This window comes from Vipera ursinii, assembly GCF_947247035.1.
Source record: "Vipera ursinii genome assembly, chromosome: 1".
Taxonomy (NCBI): domain Eukaryota; kingdom Metazoa; phylum Chordata; class Lepidosauria; order Squamata; family Viperidae; genus Vipera; species Vipera ursinii.
This window is the reverse complement of record NC_139512.1, coordinates 351,564,350-351,580,089: the sequence shown is the minus strand read 5'-3', so window position 1 is coordinate 351,580,089 and position 15,740 is coordinate 351,564,350. Positions and strand designations below refer to the sequence as shown.

At 42.2% G+C, this 15,740-nt stretch overlaps 1 protein-coding gene across 1 annotated transcript in view; it reads left to right on the top strand.

Annotated features, from left to right (window-relative positions):
- Positions 1-593: 593 nt before the first annotated feature.
- LHX1 (LIM homeobox 1) overlaps positions 594-15,740 on the top strand; it is a gene marked incomplete at both ends in the record, with an annotated part of 53,710 nt that continues 38,563 nt past the window's right edge. The window contains 3 exons of the mRNA XM_083350234.1: positions 594-598; positions 1,635-1,861; positions 13,590-13,867. Coding sequence (XP_083206360.1) covers positions 594-598; positions 1,635-1,861; positions 13,590-13,867 — 510 coding nt within the window. The remainder of the gene's footprint in view (positions 599-1,634; positions 1,862-13,589; positions 13,868-15,740) is intronic.

Sequence of the window (15,740 nt, the reverse complement as noted above, 5' to 3'; positions counted from 1 at the left end):
CGCATATGCGTGCTAGTCGTTTCCGACTCTAGGGGCCGGTGCTCATCTCCGTTTTAAAGCCGAAGAGCCAGCGCTTGTCCAAGGACGTCTCCGTGGTCATGTGGCCGGCATGACTAGACGCCAAAGGCGCACGGAACGCTGTTACCTTCCCACCGTAGTGGTCCCTATTTTTCTACTTGCATTTTTACGTGCTTTCGAACTGCTAGGTTGGCAGAAGCTGGGATGAGTAACAGGCGCTCTGTTACGCGGCACTCGGGATTCGATCCGCCAAACTGCCGACCTTATGATCGACAAGCTCAGCGTCCTAACCCACTGAGCCACCGCGTCCTTTTTATGTATATGTAAAAGAGTCTTTATCGACCTTAGCAACTTTAAGATGTGTAGACTTCTTTTTAAGATGTTTCTTAAGTCTCAAGTCTTTAAATATTTTTAAGCATTTTAAAGCACGCTGACTTAAGTCCACAGAGCTTCAAGCATGCTGGCTGGGGAATTCTGGGACTTGAAGTCCACAGAGTTTCAAGCACGCTGGCTTCAGCTACGGAAGCTCCTGGGGGACTTCGAACTAATCATGTTCTCTCAGCTCCAAAGCCCATATGAGGTAGTGGAGAAGATGCTGGTCTAGGAGCACAGAGACCTGGGTTCTAATCTTCCCTCAGCCAGAGAAGATCTCTCAAAGTCATCCTTTTCTCTCAGCCAGAGAATCAGTTTAGTGAAGATGATGGATTAAGAGCAAAGAGACCCAGGTTTTAATCCTCCCTTAGACACAGTGTTTCTCTGGGTGGCTTTGAGCAGGGTAGCATTCCTAGCCCAACCTATTGTGCAGGGTTGTTGTGGGGAAAAATAAGGGGGAAGGTGCTAAATAAATAAATCAAAGGAGTTGACCCAGTAGATCTAAGATGCACCAGGTGGGTGGATTGGCCAGTCTAATTGGGTGGGATTCATGGTTATCCCTCTTCAGTTTTTTTTTACCAGAAAAATGCTTCATCTGAATCACTGGTGATCTGTTCTTCCTTCCTTCCTTCCTTCCTTCCTTCCTTCCTTCCTTCCTTCCTTCCTTCTTTCCTTCCTTCCTTCCTTCCTCCCTCCCTCCCTCCCTCCCTCCCTTCCTCTCCCTTTTCTTCCCTCCTTTCCCTTCCTTTCTTCCTTTTCTTCCCTTCCTCTTTTCCCTTCCTTCCTTCCCTTTTAACTTCTTTTCCTTCCTTCTTTCCTTCCTTCCTTCCTCCCTCCCTTCCTTTTCTTCCTTTTTCCCTTCCTTTCTTCCTTTTCCTCTTCTTCCCTTCCTCTTTTTCTTTCCTTCCTTCCCTTTTAACTTTCTTTCTTTTCCTTCCTCCCTCCCTCCCTCCCCCTTCCTTTTCTTCCCTTTTTCCTTCCTTCCTTTTCCTCTTTCTCCCTTCCTTTTTCCTTCCTTCCCTTTTAACTTCCTTCCTTCCTTCCTTCCTTCCTTCCTTCCTTCCTTCCTTCCTTCCTTCCCCTTTATCTTCCATTCTTTCTTCATCTCTCCCTTCCTTTTTCTTATTCCCTCCCTCCCTCCCCTTCTTCCCATTGATCTTCCATTCTTTTCCTTTCTTCTTCTCTTCCTTCCTTTCCCCCATTCCCTCCCTCCCCCCTTCTCTCTCCCATTCCCCTCCATCCAGGTGTTTTGGTACAAAGTGTGCTGGCTGCGCACAGGGCATCTCTCCCAGCGATTTGGTCCGGAGGGCCAGGAGCAAAGTCTTTCATTTGAACTGTTTCACTTGCATGATGTGCAACAAGCAACTGTCAACCGGCGAGGAACTTTACATCATTGATGAGAACAAATTTGTCTGCAAAGAAGATTATCTGAGCAACAGCAACTCTGCCAAAGAGAACAGTTTGCACTCAGGTGAGGCACTTTCTTGGCTGGGGAGACCTTATCCGAGCTGATTTTGCTTTGCTTGAGCTGAGAGATGGGGTTTGGCATCAAAGGCTTGGTTTCAAATGTCTTACAGTGACAAAAAAGAACTCAGTTTACATGCCCTGGCGTTGGTGAAACAGAGCACTGGTTTAGAAGACCTGACAAGGAGACTAGCTCAAGAGAAAAATGTGTAGATTCCATTTCTCTACAGAGCTAAATAGAACTCCCAGAGTCAGAGGCAGTCTATCTTGGAACATGTGTGGCAGTTGTGTGGACTTACAGATAGTTGACCGAGAGCCCAAGGCTTGCCTGCCTTTGGGACTTTGATTTTCTCCTTTATCAGAGAAACAAGACTTTCAATCTGTTGACACAAAGCATACTCTTTTCCTGACCCGAACCACTGGCCTATTTATTCCAGTATTGTTGACAGCAGTATTTCTCAGCCTTGGCAACTTTAAGAAGTCTGGACTTCAATTTCCAGACGTCCCCAGTGAGCGTCACTTGAAGTCCAGACTTCTTAAAGTTGCCAAGGTTGAGATAGATAGATAGATAGATAGATAGATAGATAGATAGATAGATAGATAGATAGATAGATAGATAGATAGATGGATGGATGGATGGATGGATGGATGGATGGATGGATGGATGGATGGATGATAGGGATAGATAGATAGATAGATAGATAGATAGATAGATAGATAGATAGATAGATAGATAGATAGATAGATAGATAGATAGATAGATAGATAGATAGATAGATAGATGGATTGGATGGATGGATGGATGGATAGATAGATAGATAGATAGATAGATAGATAGATAGATAGATAGATAGATAGATAGATAGATAGATAGATAGATGGATGGATGATAGGGATAGATAGATAGATAGATAGATAGATAGATAGATAGATAGATAGATAGATAGATAGATAGATAGATAGATAGATAGATAGATAGATAGATAGATGGATGATAGGGATAGATAGATAGATAGATAGATAGACAGACAGACAGACAGACAGACAGACAGACAGACAGACAGACAGACAGACAACCTTTATTGCCATTTTTTACTGTGGGCACATTGGCACACATTAAAAATGAAATTTTGTTGCTTGCTCTCAAAAGTGTGCACATACATAACACACAATTAAACATGCCATATGTAGCATATGTATAAACCTACACCCTAACATATTAATAATATAAGTATTAATCACTAGCCATCTTGAACACGTCGTGGAAGGAGGAAGCTGTAGAGTTCACAAGGTTGATGCTGTATGGAACCAAACTGTGACTGAATCTGCTTTGGATACAATGGAGGCCCCCCCACCCCCCACCCCTCCCAGAAAGGAACGAGGAAAACGGGTCATGGAGAAGCTGTGTAGCGTCCCAGACAATCTTGCGGACTCTGCTCAAGCAACGCTTGTGCCCTGGATGGGAGGGAGGGAACTGCCAACAGGTTTACCCTGACTGGCAGCTCCGTCTCAGCCTAAGCGACATCCTTTCCCTTTCTCAAATCAATGCACCATCCAACTCCACATCAAACAATGGAACAGTGTAGAGGGGTGGGATGCCTTTGTACAGAAAGAAAAGCCAAAATAATTAACAAGTCACAGGAGATTGGAGGGAAAGTCAGTGAAAGTCACTGAATGAGAAAGGTTCATTTCAGCTGCTGAATCCAATTTCCGACTCGGAGCTGGAATGCAAGAGAAGGAGTTTTACATTCAGCAGAGCTAAAGTTTGCAGTGGATCGTACAGCGGAAGGCCTGAAGTGAAGTTTTTCACTATATAGGAGATTATCGATATTTGTAGCACAGGGTTGAAATGAGGAGGGGGTCCTTGTTGCTCTCTGAGCTGGGTGGTTTTCTTGAAGACGTTTCATGACCCAACTAAGTAACCTCGTCAGTGCCAGAAGGGAGTGGGGTTTGCTTTCATTCTATATTCTGGTGGCTTGCCCTATATCAGTGAAAATGGGTTTTGGAGATTCCTTAGTTGAACTGTTTACTGCTAGGTTGTCTGGGGTATTGTTTACTTGAGCGCTGCTCAAATGTTAATCTGGGTGTTATACCATCGTTAGGCCAACAATCAAGAAGCAAGCAATATCACAAACAAGCTATTTTTATTTTTATTTATTTATTTTATTTTAATTCCATTTATATCCTGTTACTCGTCCCAGCTTCTGCCAACCTAGCAGTTCGAAAGCACGTAAAAATACAAGTAGTAAAATAGGGACCACTACGGTGGGAAGGTAACAGCGCTCTGTGCGCCTTTGCCGTCTAGTCATGCCGGCCACATGACCACAGAGACGGAGACGTCCTTGGACAAACGGCTTTGAAACGGAGATGAGCACCGGCCCCTAGAGTCGGAAACGACTAGCACGCATGTGCGGGGGAACCTTTACCTTTACCTTTTATTTATATCCCGCCCTTCTCCGAAGACTCAGGGCGGCTTACAAGCTTAGCAGTAGCCTTCATTCTATGTATATGCCTGCTTATTGGGGCTTTCACACACACCCCAAGCTGCATTATTACAAAGTCAGCTTATTGCCCCCAACAATCTGGGTCCTCATTTTACCTACCTCGGAAGGATGGAAGGCTGAGTGAACCTTGAGCCTGGTGGGATGCGAACCTGCACTAATTGCAGGCAGCTGGTGTTACTTAAGGAGGCATTAGCCCACTGCTCCACCAAAGCTAACAATAAACAGCCCAACCAAAGAACCTGCAAGATTACTCCCACTGACAGGGCAAGCCAGTCAGAATATAAAATGAGAGCAAACCCTACTCCCTACTAGCACTGATGAAGTTACTTAGTTTGGTAATGAAACGCCTGCAAGACAACAACCAAGCTCAGAGAGCACCAAGGACTTCCCAGTCCTCTTCCTCCTTCTCATCTTCTTCCCCTTTTTCCCTCCTCCTCCTCCTCCCCCTCATCATCATCATCATCATCATCATCATCACAAATCCTACTCCCTACTAGCACTAATGAAGTTACCTAGTTTGGTAATGAAACATCTGCAAGACAACAACCAAGCTCAGAGAGCACCAAGGACTTCCCACTCCTCTTCCTCCTTCTCATCTTCCTCCCCTTTTTTCCTCCTCCTCCTCCTCCTCCTCCTCCTCATTCTCATCACCACAAACCCCACTCCCCACTAGCGCTGATGAAGTTACCTAGTTTGGTAATGAAACGTCTGCAAGACAACAACCCTCTGTACTGCAGATTATTTTATGATTGCAAAAAAAAGCAGAGGTTTTTTTTGAAAGGGAGGGAGAACAATTCGGCATTATATTGCAACAAAATAGAACATGGAGTCCCTGAGCAGGTTGTCTGACTAACAAAATGTACTAAAAGGCTGTGGCTTTTGTGAGCTGAGGCTCGCTTCATCTGATGCATTCACCCGTCGAGCCAATCTACGCGCTGGATTAAATGAAACGCAGCTCACCCAAGCTTTTAATAAAAGTTCAGAAAAGGTGCTTCAGGACTCTCTTTTGTCCAGTGTCAGATTGGATGCCCAGGCAGTTGGTGCTTTTGGATTTTGGGGGGATTTTAAACTTTATTATTAGTTAAAAGGATAGCCCCCCAAATCTCTTAACAAGCTGCCAGGAGCTCCTTAATAATGAGAGCAGAAATATCTCAAGGATGGCCAATTTCCACAGCACAGGTAGTCCTCAACTTATGATGGCCCATTTAGCAACTGTTCCAAGTTACAATGGTGCTGAAAAAAGCAACGTACATCTGATTTTCATACTTAACAATCTTTGCAGCATCCCCATGGTTATTTAATCAAAATTCAGGCACTTGACAACTTGTATTTATGACAGTCGCAGCGTCCCCGGGGTCCTGTGATCCCCTTTTGTGACCAGCTGACAGGGAAAGCCAATGGGGGAAGCCACATTCACTTAACCACCACATTGCTAACTTAACAACAGCAGTGATACACTTAATAACTGTGGTAAGCAAGGTCGTAAAATGAGGCAAAACTAACTTAACAACTGTTTCACTTAGCAAAAGAAATTTTGGGCTCAATTGTGTTTGTTAAATTGAGGATTACTTCATTGATGGGATTTAAATATGTGAACAACCGGATCTCTGTGTGGATGCTGCTTCCGGAAGTCCCTGTTGTGATTCCTCGCCAGCCCGTGGATCCGGCAGCTGAGTCTGAGGAATCAGATGAGGAGGAGGAGGAGGAGGAGGGGCCTGGAGTGACATTAGAGTCAAAGGAAGGCTTTGAGGAGCTCCAAGACTTACAGTCAGATAAGGAACCTGGCCCCTCTACTTGTGCTCAGGCTGAGACACAGCTGTGCTGGGAGCCTGAGTTGGATAGTGATGAAGAACACTTGGGACCAATCCAGGATGCATGAAAGCGCAGGCAAGAGAAGCGAGTAGGACAGAGGAACATAAGAGGGCGGCTCCAAGGCAAAGGAGAAGGCATTAGGAAGCCAAGTCTTGGCTGAATAATAAAAGGGAAGGTGTGGGAGGTGCTGGTTGCCAAAGGCAACCGTTCATGTCGAGGATGGAGTTTTTGTGAACTGTGTATGTTTGCCTTGGACATTGACTCAGGTCTGTGAGAATAAAAGGGGTTTGAGTTTTTCTTGTGGTTCCTGCCTGCTTGATTGGAAGAGGGGTTTCTCCTTGTGAGCATAACAAGGACTCACATGGGCTGGGACAGAATAGTCCCTTCCGGGCCTGGGCAACAAAACCGGTTCTGCTGAAGTGATGCGAACCGGCTGAATCCCACCACTGGATTACTTGTACCCAATGATGGGGGTCTGTACAGAAGATCCCCCAACAAACTGCAACAACTGCAAGGTTTTTATTAAAACTTGGCACCATGACTTCATGGCCTGGTTATAGTCAGGAGACTGCAAGCCCTGACATTGGCCAGGATAGGAATAAAAATTCCGAGACTTTCGCATTAAGAAAAGTTTTGCAGTAAACAAGAGTAAAAAAACAAAGAAACAAGCCCCTTAACTCAAAATAAGATCTAAACTTCTCGCTTTTTCTTAATAGGAGAAATCCAAGCACGTCAATAAACTTTTCGGAATAACTTTCATATCTCGCATTGCCGATATAGACTCCAGGCTTTGTGTTGTAATAATGTAAGGCTGATACTTCCCACCAATTTCTCCTTTTCAGTCTTACCAGTTAAAGATGCCATCTCCAACAGGGGATATAGCAGAGGTCCCCATCCTTGTCCACTTTATGACTTGTGGACTTCAACTCCCAGAATTCCTCAGCCAGCCATGCATGGCTAGCTGAGGAATTCTGGGAGTTGAAGTCCACAAGTCATAAAATGGATAAGGTTGGGGACCCCTGGCATATAGGACTAGCATTTCCATTTTGGAATACTGGCGGTGATCTTTATGTATGTATGTATGTATGTATGTATGTATGTATGTACTTATTTACTTACTTACTTACTTACTTACTTACTTACTTACTTACTTACTTACTTGGGCCACCCATCTCGTAGCGAGGTTATATTATTATTTATTATATTTTTTTAAGAACCTGCCTTTCATTACTTTGTAAGTACCTAAAGGCAGCAAACATACCTAATTTCCTGCCTCCTATTTTCCCTACAACAACAACCTTGTGAGGTGGGTTGGACTGAGAGAGAGAGTGGGTGGTTCAAAGCTGGCTTTCATGGATTAGAACTTAAAGTTTCCTGATGATTGGCTAAAAGTCATCTGTCTGGGTTTCGTGAAGAAGGCAGGAGTAGAACTCAACGTTTCCTGGAGACTGGCCCAAAGTTACTCAGCCTACTTTCACGCCTAAGGCAGGATTTGAACTCACTGTCTCCTAGTGATTGGCCCAAAGCCATCTATCCAGGTTTCATGAAGAAGGCGGAACTAGAATTTCCTGTCTCCTGGCTTCTATATGATGCCTTAACCACTAGACTGTACTGGCTCTCCAAATAATGATCTTCCCATTATCTTAAAAAAATATCAGATAACATAAAGGTAAAAGGTAAAGGTTCCCCCGCACATGCGTGCTAGTCATTTCCAACTCTAGGGGCCGGTGCTCATCTCCGTTTCAAAGCCAAAGAGCCAGCACTTGTCCAAGGACGTCTCTGTGGTCATATGGCCGGCATGACTAGACGCCAAAGGCGCACGGAACGCTGTTACCTTCCCACCGTAGTGGTCCCTATTTTTCTACTTGCATTTTTACGTGCTTTCGAACTGCTAGGTTGGCAGAAGCTGGGACGAGTAACAGGCGCTCACTCTGCTACGCAGCACTCGGGATTCGACCCACCAAACTGCCGACCTTCTGATCGATAAGCTCAGCGTCCTAACCCACTGAGCCACCGCGTCCCTTTCAGATAATATAGATGTTCCTAAATACAAACAGCATTATTTGAATGGAAGACCCCCACAAATCAAGATTTTGCTAATACGTGAACAAGATCAGGAGACAGTTAATAAATCTGCAAGCTTGGTAGAGGAATAAAATCTGGTAGTTCACTTTGTTTATTTCCAGGCATTAGAATTTCTTTGATTTTTAATTTTTATCTTTTAAGCAAGGACTTCATTTTCAATTCTTTTACATTGCTGTGCTGCTTATATCTCATTGTATTCCTGCTCTCTTTGACATGCTGCGTCTTTTTCATCAATGATGGGAATTTTTTGAATTCTATTTGTATTTTTTTTTTTAAAGTAAACCGCAAATTTAAAATATTGCATGCTGCCCTGAGGGGCGGGGGAAGGGTTGGAGGGGAGAAAACAACAATATGAAATGCTGGAATAAGTAAATAACTGGGAGTGATCACACGTGGAAGTCCTATTTATTTCCATCAAGAGAAGACACGTTAAATTATGTTTAATTATTATATATAATAGAGTTGGACATGACTGGACAGGAAAACCTTTACCTTTTATATATTATGTTAAATTACTATCTATTTTTATCAGGAAAGGACACTTTACGTTATAACATTAAATCCCAAATCTAGAATTTCCTAAGCACACAGTAGCTCCATTTGGCTATTGTGGTGCATTTATTCTTCACACTTATAACCTCTCTCTCTCTTTTTTTTTTTTTCCCCCCTCACCCACCTTAAGAGCTCAGGATGGCTTATCTGGGATATTCCATTTTATTCTGACAGTGGACCTATAACATAGATCAAGCAGTGATTTTAAAGCTCAGAAAGTGATTTGAACCCTTCTCTCTTTAATCCAGGAGGAGATGATTCAGACTTTCCGGAGCTTCCTTGTTCTTATCCTAGAATCTCAAGAGCAAAGCTGTACCAAAAAAAAAAAAAACAGAGAAGCTTTAAGGTGTGATATTTTCATACCAGGGATTTATTTTAGGGGACTGGAAGAATTTAAATACTTTCCACCCCAAATTCCTCTCCTGGTTTCTGGAAAGCTTTCTTCATTTCTTTTGATAAATTTAAGGATACATTCTTAACGTTAAGGATAAAGTGAGGATAAATTTAAGGATGCGTCGATACGTTAAGGACGAATTAAGGATAAATTGTGGGTGTGATTTTTGTGACTCTCACGCCCCAAAAGTGGGAACCCCTGTCAAATTATCACACATTCCTCATGAGCCGATCAGTAAATCCACATGTTTTCTCCAAATTTATCACCCTTCTCACTTTTCACCCTTCCCACTTAGACTCCTTCAGCAGTAAAGAGAAAATATTACCATAATAACAACAGCACCAATATCAACAACAATTCTCTCCGGCATGGGGATCAGGACCCTGTGAGATATGATTAATTATTGTCAATGGTGTGTTCTCAGCTGCCTCTTTTTCTTCTTGTTAGTGTGCATTTTCCCCCCCCATAATTTTGTATGGATTTAGGGACAGCTTGAACTGGGCTCCCTCACCCAGAGTTGGATAACATAAGCAAAGAAATAAACAACAGCAGTGATATTATTATGATATCTTTTTTTCATGTTGTAAGCTTGATAGCGAGATGCATGGCATATACATGTAATTAATAAGTGATATAGGTAAATGAACAGCAATATGGCAAAAATTGATTGTTCTATTTAAAGAGGAGAATATACTTGAGTATATTATTCATTTGGATACCACTTCTGAATTTTGTGCTTGTGATTGAAAAAAAATATATATATGCAGTTTTGACTTTGTCGATTAGAAAGATTTGCTGTTATAGAAATAGCTAGTTATATATTAATCTGTAAAAACGAAAAGTTGAGGCTAGAGTGTTTTTATTTTGTACTGTGCTAAAAAGACAGAAGTCAACCCCCTTCTTTTTTTTCTTTTTCCTTGTACCTCACACCTTCTCTTCCCCTTTCCTTTTCCCTCCCTTAATTTCTTATTTCTACTTTTTCTTTTTATTTGATATTTTGCATATTAAATAAAATTATTAAAATGAAAAAAAAGAAAAAAGAAAAAACAATATTAATGCAGAATGTTAATAATAACAATAACAATAACAACAACAACAACAACAACAATAATAATAAAAATAATAATAATAATAATAATAATAATAATAATAATAATAATAATAATAATAAAAATAAAAATAAAAATAAAAATAAAATAAAATGCAGAACGTAGAGCTGGACAATGCTGAGAAAAGAGCTCAGACCTTAAAAGTTAGACCACTCTTTCCATATATAATTCTATAGGCATTAATTTGGAAGAAAATGTAATTGAATTGGAGAGAGACACTGGAGTAATTTTTTTTCCCATTTTGTCTTCTCGGCTTTGCTTTTCTTCATTACCCTCCTCTCCAAGTCATTTCTCAGTCCTCTGCAAAGCAGCACGCTTTCCTTCTTGTCGTTTATGTTGTGTTTTTTTCCTCCACCCCTCCTTTCTCTCCTTTTCTCTTTGTGTTATCCCTTTCTTTGGCTTCCTTCTATGCATCACAGTTAGGAAAGAAAACTATTTTGTTATTTAGGAATGGAGGTGGGGGAGAGCGGGGGGGGGGTGGTTTGCATTGGAGAAGAGGCTGTAAAGCTTTCTTGCGGATGAGAATCAAAGCTTCAGTGGCCCGGAAAGATTGGCTGAATGTCAGACAAATATTTGAAGTGATGGGGTGGTGTTGCTTGCCAAGTCTGATTTCAGCCAAGACTTGTTTGTTTCTTTTACTTTGCTGGTGGGGTGGTGGGGTGTTAGTAAAGTCACACCAGACAAAGCAGATCACAGGGGTTGAAGAGATGTGTAACTTGCGATCCGCACTTGGCTGTAAACTATGGGGTGGAGCAAGCCGTGAGGTGTCTATGGGTCCCTTCCTTTTGGAAAAGCAGTGCTGGGGGGAGGAACAACAGAAAATTGGATTTCCATTTTTAAATGCCAGGGAGATCAGAGAAAGCAGACGGGCCATGTGGATTTTGTGGAAACTGTTTTGGGAAGGTGGTGGTGGTGGGGGGAAGCCATGAATTGGTGGGGTGGTGGTGGTGAAGAAATTCACAGGACAGGCCGATGTTTGGCCAGGCAGACTTAACATGGAGGTGCCTGGGTCAGTTTCACACCCACGTGTCAGTGTGTACACTCAGTGTGCACACGTGTAAAGTGTGAAGGCTTGTGGGGAGGGAGAGGAAGAAGAAGGAGGGCGACTTGGGAACAATTTTCACTCCCAGGTGAGAAATTGTTAACACAGCTCTTCTTCTCTTAAGTTACAAAAAAATGGAGTGAGAAACAGATGACGTCTAGGAAAGGAAGAAATTCTTCATATAAAATCTAAGACATGATCTGGCAGAGATCACATTGTATTTAACTTTACATTTTATTTAGTATTTATTTTTCCCGCATTTATTATTTTGCAAATAACTGAAGGTGGCGAACATACCAAATACTTTCTCCTTCTCTTAGTTTTCTCACAACAACCCTGTGAGTTGGGTTGGGCCGAGAGAGAGAGAGAGAGAGAGAGAGAGAGAGAGAGAGAGAGAGAGAGAGAGAGAGAGAGAGAGAGAGAGAGAGAGAGAGAGACTGGCCCAAAGTCACCCAGTGAGCTTTCATGCCTAAGGCAGGACTAGAACTCACCATCTCCTAGTGGTTAGCCTAAGTCAGGGGTGGGCAACCTTGGCTCCTTTATGACTCGAGGACTTCAACTCCCAGAATTCCTGAGCCAGCATGGCTCAGCTTGGAAACCTCTCCCTTTCTCCTCAATTTGGCTGGCTCAGGAATTCTGGGAGTTGAAGTCCATGAGTCATAAAAGAGCCAAGGTTGCCTACCCCTGGCCTAAGTCACCCAACCAACTTTCCTGATTAGGCGAGACTAGAATTCACTGTCTCCTGGTTGCCCAATCTCTTCTTAAAAATTTCCAGTGTTGGAGCATTCATAATTTCTGGAGGCAAGCCATTCCACTGGTTAATTGTTCACACAGTCAGGAAATTTCTCCTTAGTTCTAGGTTGCTTTTCTCCTTGATTAGTTTCCATCTGTTGCTTCTTGTCCTGCCTTCATGTGCTTTGCAGAATAGCTTGATTCCCTATTCTTTGTGGCAGCCCCTTAGATAATGAAACACTCCTTAATATAGATAGATATAGATATAGATATAGATATAGATATAGATATAGATATAGATATAGATATAGATATAGATATAGATATAGACAGTGCTTTTTTTGTAAAAGAAAAAGGTGCCGGAACTCACACGTGTCATACAACCCGCCTTGCCTACCCTACAAGGTTCCATCCAAAAAAGGTGCTGGAACTCCGTTCTGAGCGTTCTATGAGAAAAAAAGCCCTGGATATAGATAGATAGATAAATAAATTGCAAATTATCTATAAAAACAATCAGGAGATTTTGCCCAATTTCCTACATATTCCTGTGTAGATCATACCGGACTGGAATGATGACTGTTTCCACATTTTTCCAGACAGGCATTAGGTAAACACTTTTGTCTGTTGTTATTTAAAATATCTTTTTTGTTTACAACCATAAGGACTGGAAGCTTTTTTTTTTTTGAAAAAAAAATCAGCAGTTGTGAAGTTAGTAACGTGGTTACTTCCTCACTGACATTGCTGGTTAGAAGGTCACCAAAAGTGATCACATGACCGCTGGACACTGCAACTGTCATAAATATGAGTCAGATGCCAAGCCTCTGAATTTTGATCATGATGCTGCAATGGTTGTAATAAATATGAAAAACGGTCATTTTTTAAGTGCTGTTGTCGTTTCAAACAGTCACTAAATAGCAATAATACTTAAACTTATATACCCCCCCAATAGCATTTTACAGCACTCTGTGGGCCAGGGTCTTCAAACCTGCAATACTGCATTCTAACCACAGTGTCACTAGGACTCCTTAGAATTAACTTCCAAATGCACTTACGATTTTTAAAATCCCATGGAAAGCCTTGGTCAAATACAGATAGTCCTAAACTTACAACAGTTAGTCTAGTGACCTTTCAAAGTTACAACAGCACTGAAAAATAACAACAGCAATAGCACCTAGACTTATATACCACACCATAGTGCTTTACCGCATTCTCTGGGTGGTTTGTGGAGTCTGCATATTGCCCCCAACAATCTGGGTCTTCATTTTACCAACCTCAGAAGGATAGTAAGGCTGAATCAACCTTGAGCCTGTCAGGATTGAACTCCAGACTGTGGGCAGAGTTTGCCTGCAATACTGCATTCTAACCACCAGGGCTCTAAAATGAACTGTTGTAAGTCGAAGATAACCTGCATCTGTACACAATCTCTATACCCTTTGTATGTGTATGTGTATATATATATACATACATATATATATATATGCTTCTTCTTCTTCTTCTTCTTGCAGCCACAACTGGTAGCGACCCCAGCCTGTCCCCGGATTCGCAAGACCCTTGCCAGGATGACAGCAAGGATTTGGAAAGCGCCAATATCTCAGACAAAGAAGTGGGCAGCAATGAGAATGACGACCAAAACCTGGGGGCCAAAAGGAGAGGGCCCCGCACCACCATTAAAGCCAAGCAATTGGAGACCCTCAAAGCAGCATTTGCCGCCACTCCGAAACCCACCCGGCACATCCGTGAGCAACTGGCACAGGAGACCGGCCTTAACATGCGTGTCATCCAGGTATGAAAATTTGAAGAGTAGGGTGGGAAAATGGTGGGACGCCGTGACTGTATGGGGAAGCCAACTGTGGTCCAGATCTTTTGAAGTTGGCTCGAGATGAACTGGCTGGATTCAGATTTTGGGACTTCTGAAAACTGACAGCGGCTTGCGTGGAAAGCGTTCAGATCTTCATCCATTGGCTGAATTAATTGTTTGGAAATCTGCTTTTCTCTGATTCTCGGGTTGCTTCTTAAAATTTCTCGCCCAGTTTTCTAGCGTCTGAGCAGAATAAATGTTCAAAAAGATCATCACTCTCCTTAGAAAGACGAGTTACGTGGCAGCACCAATGCACTTAGAATTGTATCAGATTTTATAATTCCTTTGCGAAAGATTCTAAGACTTCAAGGATTTTTCCAGTGGAAAGGTATTGGGTTAAGTCTAGGGCAGGGGTAGGCAACCTCGGCTCTTTTATGACTCATGGACTTCAACTCCCAGAATTCCTGAGCCAGCCATGGTGAGGGGAAAGGGAAAGGTTCCCATGCTGAGCCATGTTGGCTCAGGAATTCTGGGAGTTGAAGTCGATGAGTCATAAAAGAGCCGAGGTTGCCTACCCCTGGTCTAGGGAGATCCGACTTAAGTCCATATCCCTGCAGTGATTTGTGTGACTGTTGTCGCCAGGGGGCAGAGGTTTATTGAGTTTTGTATTGGGATTTTATTTCCGTAAAATGCTCCATGTCACCATGAGTGAGTTGGGCAGCTGTATGTTTTTTTTTATTAAATAAATAAATAGAATGAATAAACTCAACCAACTTCCTTCATCCCTGGCTATCGCACAGGGTTATTTTGTGAGGATAAAATGTAGGGGTAGAGTCAGTTTGCTCTAGTCAGTTTGGTCTAGTAGTTGTTAAGGCACCAGGCTAGAAGGCAGGTGTCAACATCCAGCTTGAGAATCCAAATAAAACACCAGGTTGTTTCCGTCTCCGAAAATCTTACTGTTTATTGAATACATGCACGGTTATGTCAAAGCAAAACTAACTCTGAGGTTCCAACACCAATTCATAGACTTAAACAATAGTTTTCTCAGCCAAACACCCCCCCCCCAACGTCTTACGCAGTCCATATAAACAAGCTCACTTTATTATGGGAACCATCTGCTTCAAATCTACACCTGTTCTGGTGTCCTTAAAGAGGCTTCAGGCTCTCATGGTTTTCAGCTGAATCATAGAAGTTTTGTTTCTCCTATCTAATCCACTTGAAAGAAACACCTCCCCCCCACTTTAATTTAAAGACAAATTGAATCACAGAGGTACATAGCTGCCAAAGTTTCATCTTTGACAGCAGGAAACTGTGAGTTCAAGTCCCGCCTTAGCTGTGAAAGCTGGTTAGGTGACTTTTGTGACCCATCACTGGGAGACTGTGTGTTCTAATCTTACCTTACCCATGAAAGCTGGCTGGGGGACTTTGAGCCATTCACTCTCTCTCTCAATCCAGCCCAACCCAGGGTTGTTTTGGCGATTAATAGGAAGCGGAAAGTGTATTGGATATGTTCGCTGCCTTGAGTTATTTGTAAAAATAATACAGGCAAGATGGAAATGAATAAATATTTCCCTACAGGTTGCCTTGGGCTCAAAGAGAAAATATGTTTACTGTATACATCTGAGATAGAATTACTACTTTTAATAGAACAAGATGAATATACACGCAGTCCTCAACTTACGACCACAATGGAGGCCAAAATTTCTGTTGTTAAATGAGACATTTGTTAAGTGAGCTTTATTTATTTATTTATTTATAATGAGACTTGTATGCTGCCCTATCTCTCGAAGGACTCAGGGCGGCTAACAACAATAAAATACAAATGAATACAAATATTAAAAAAGAATTAAATTGTGTC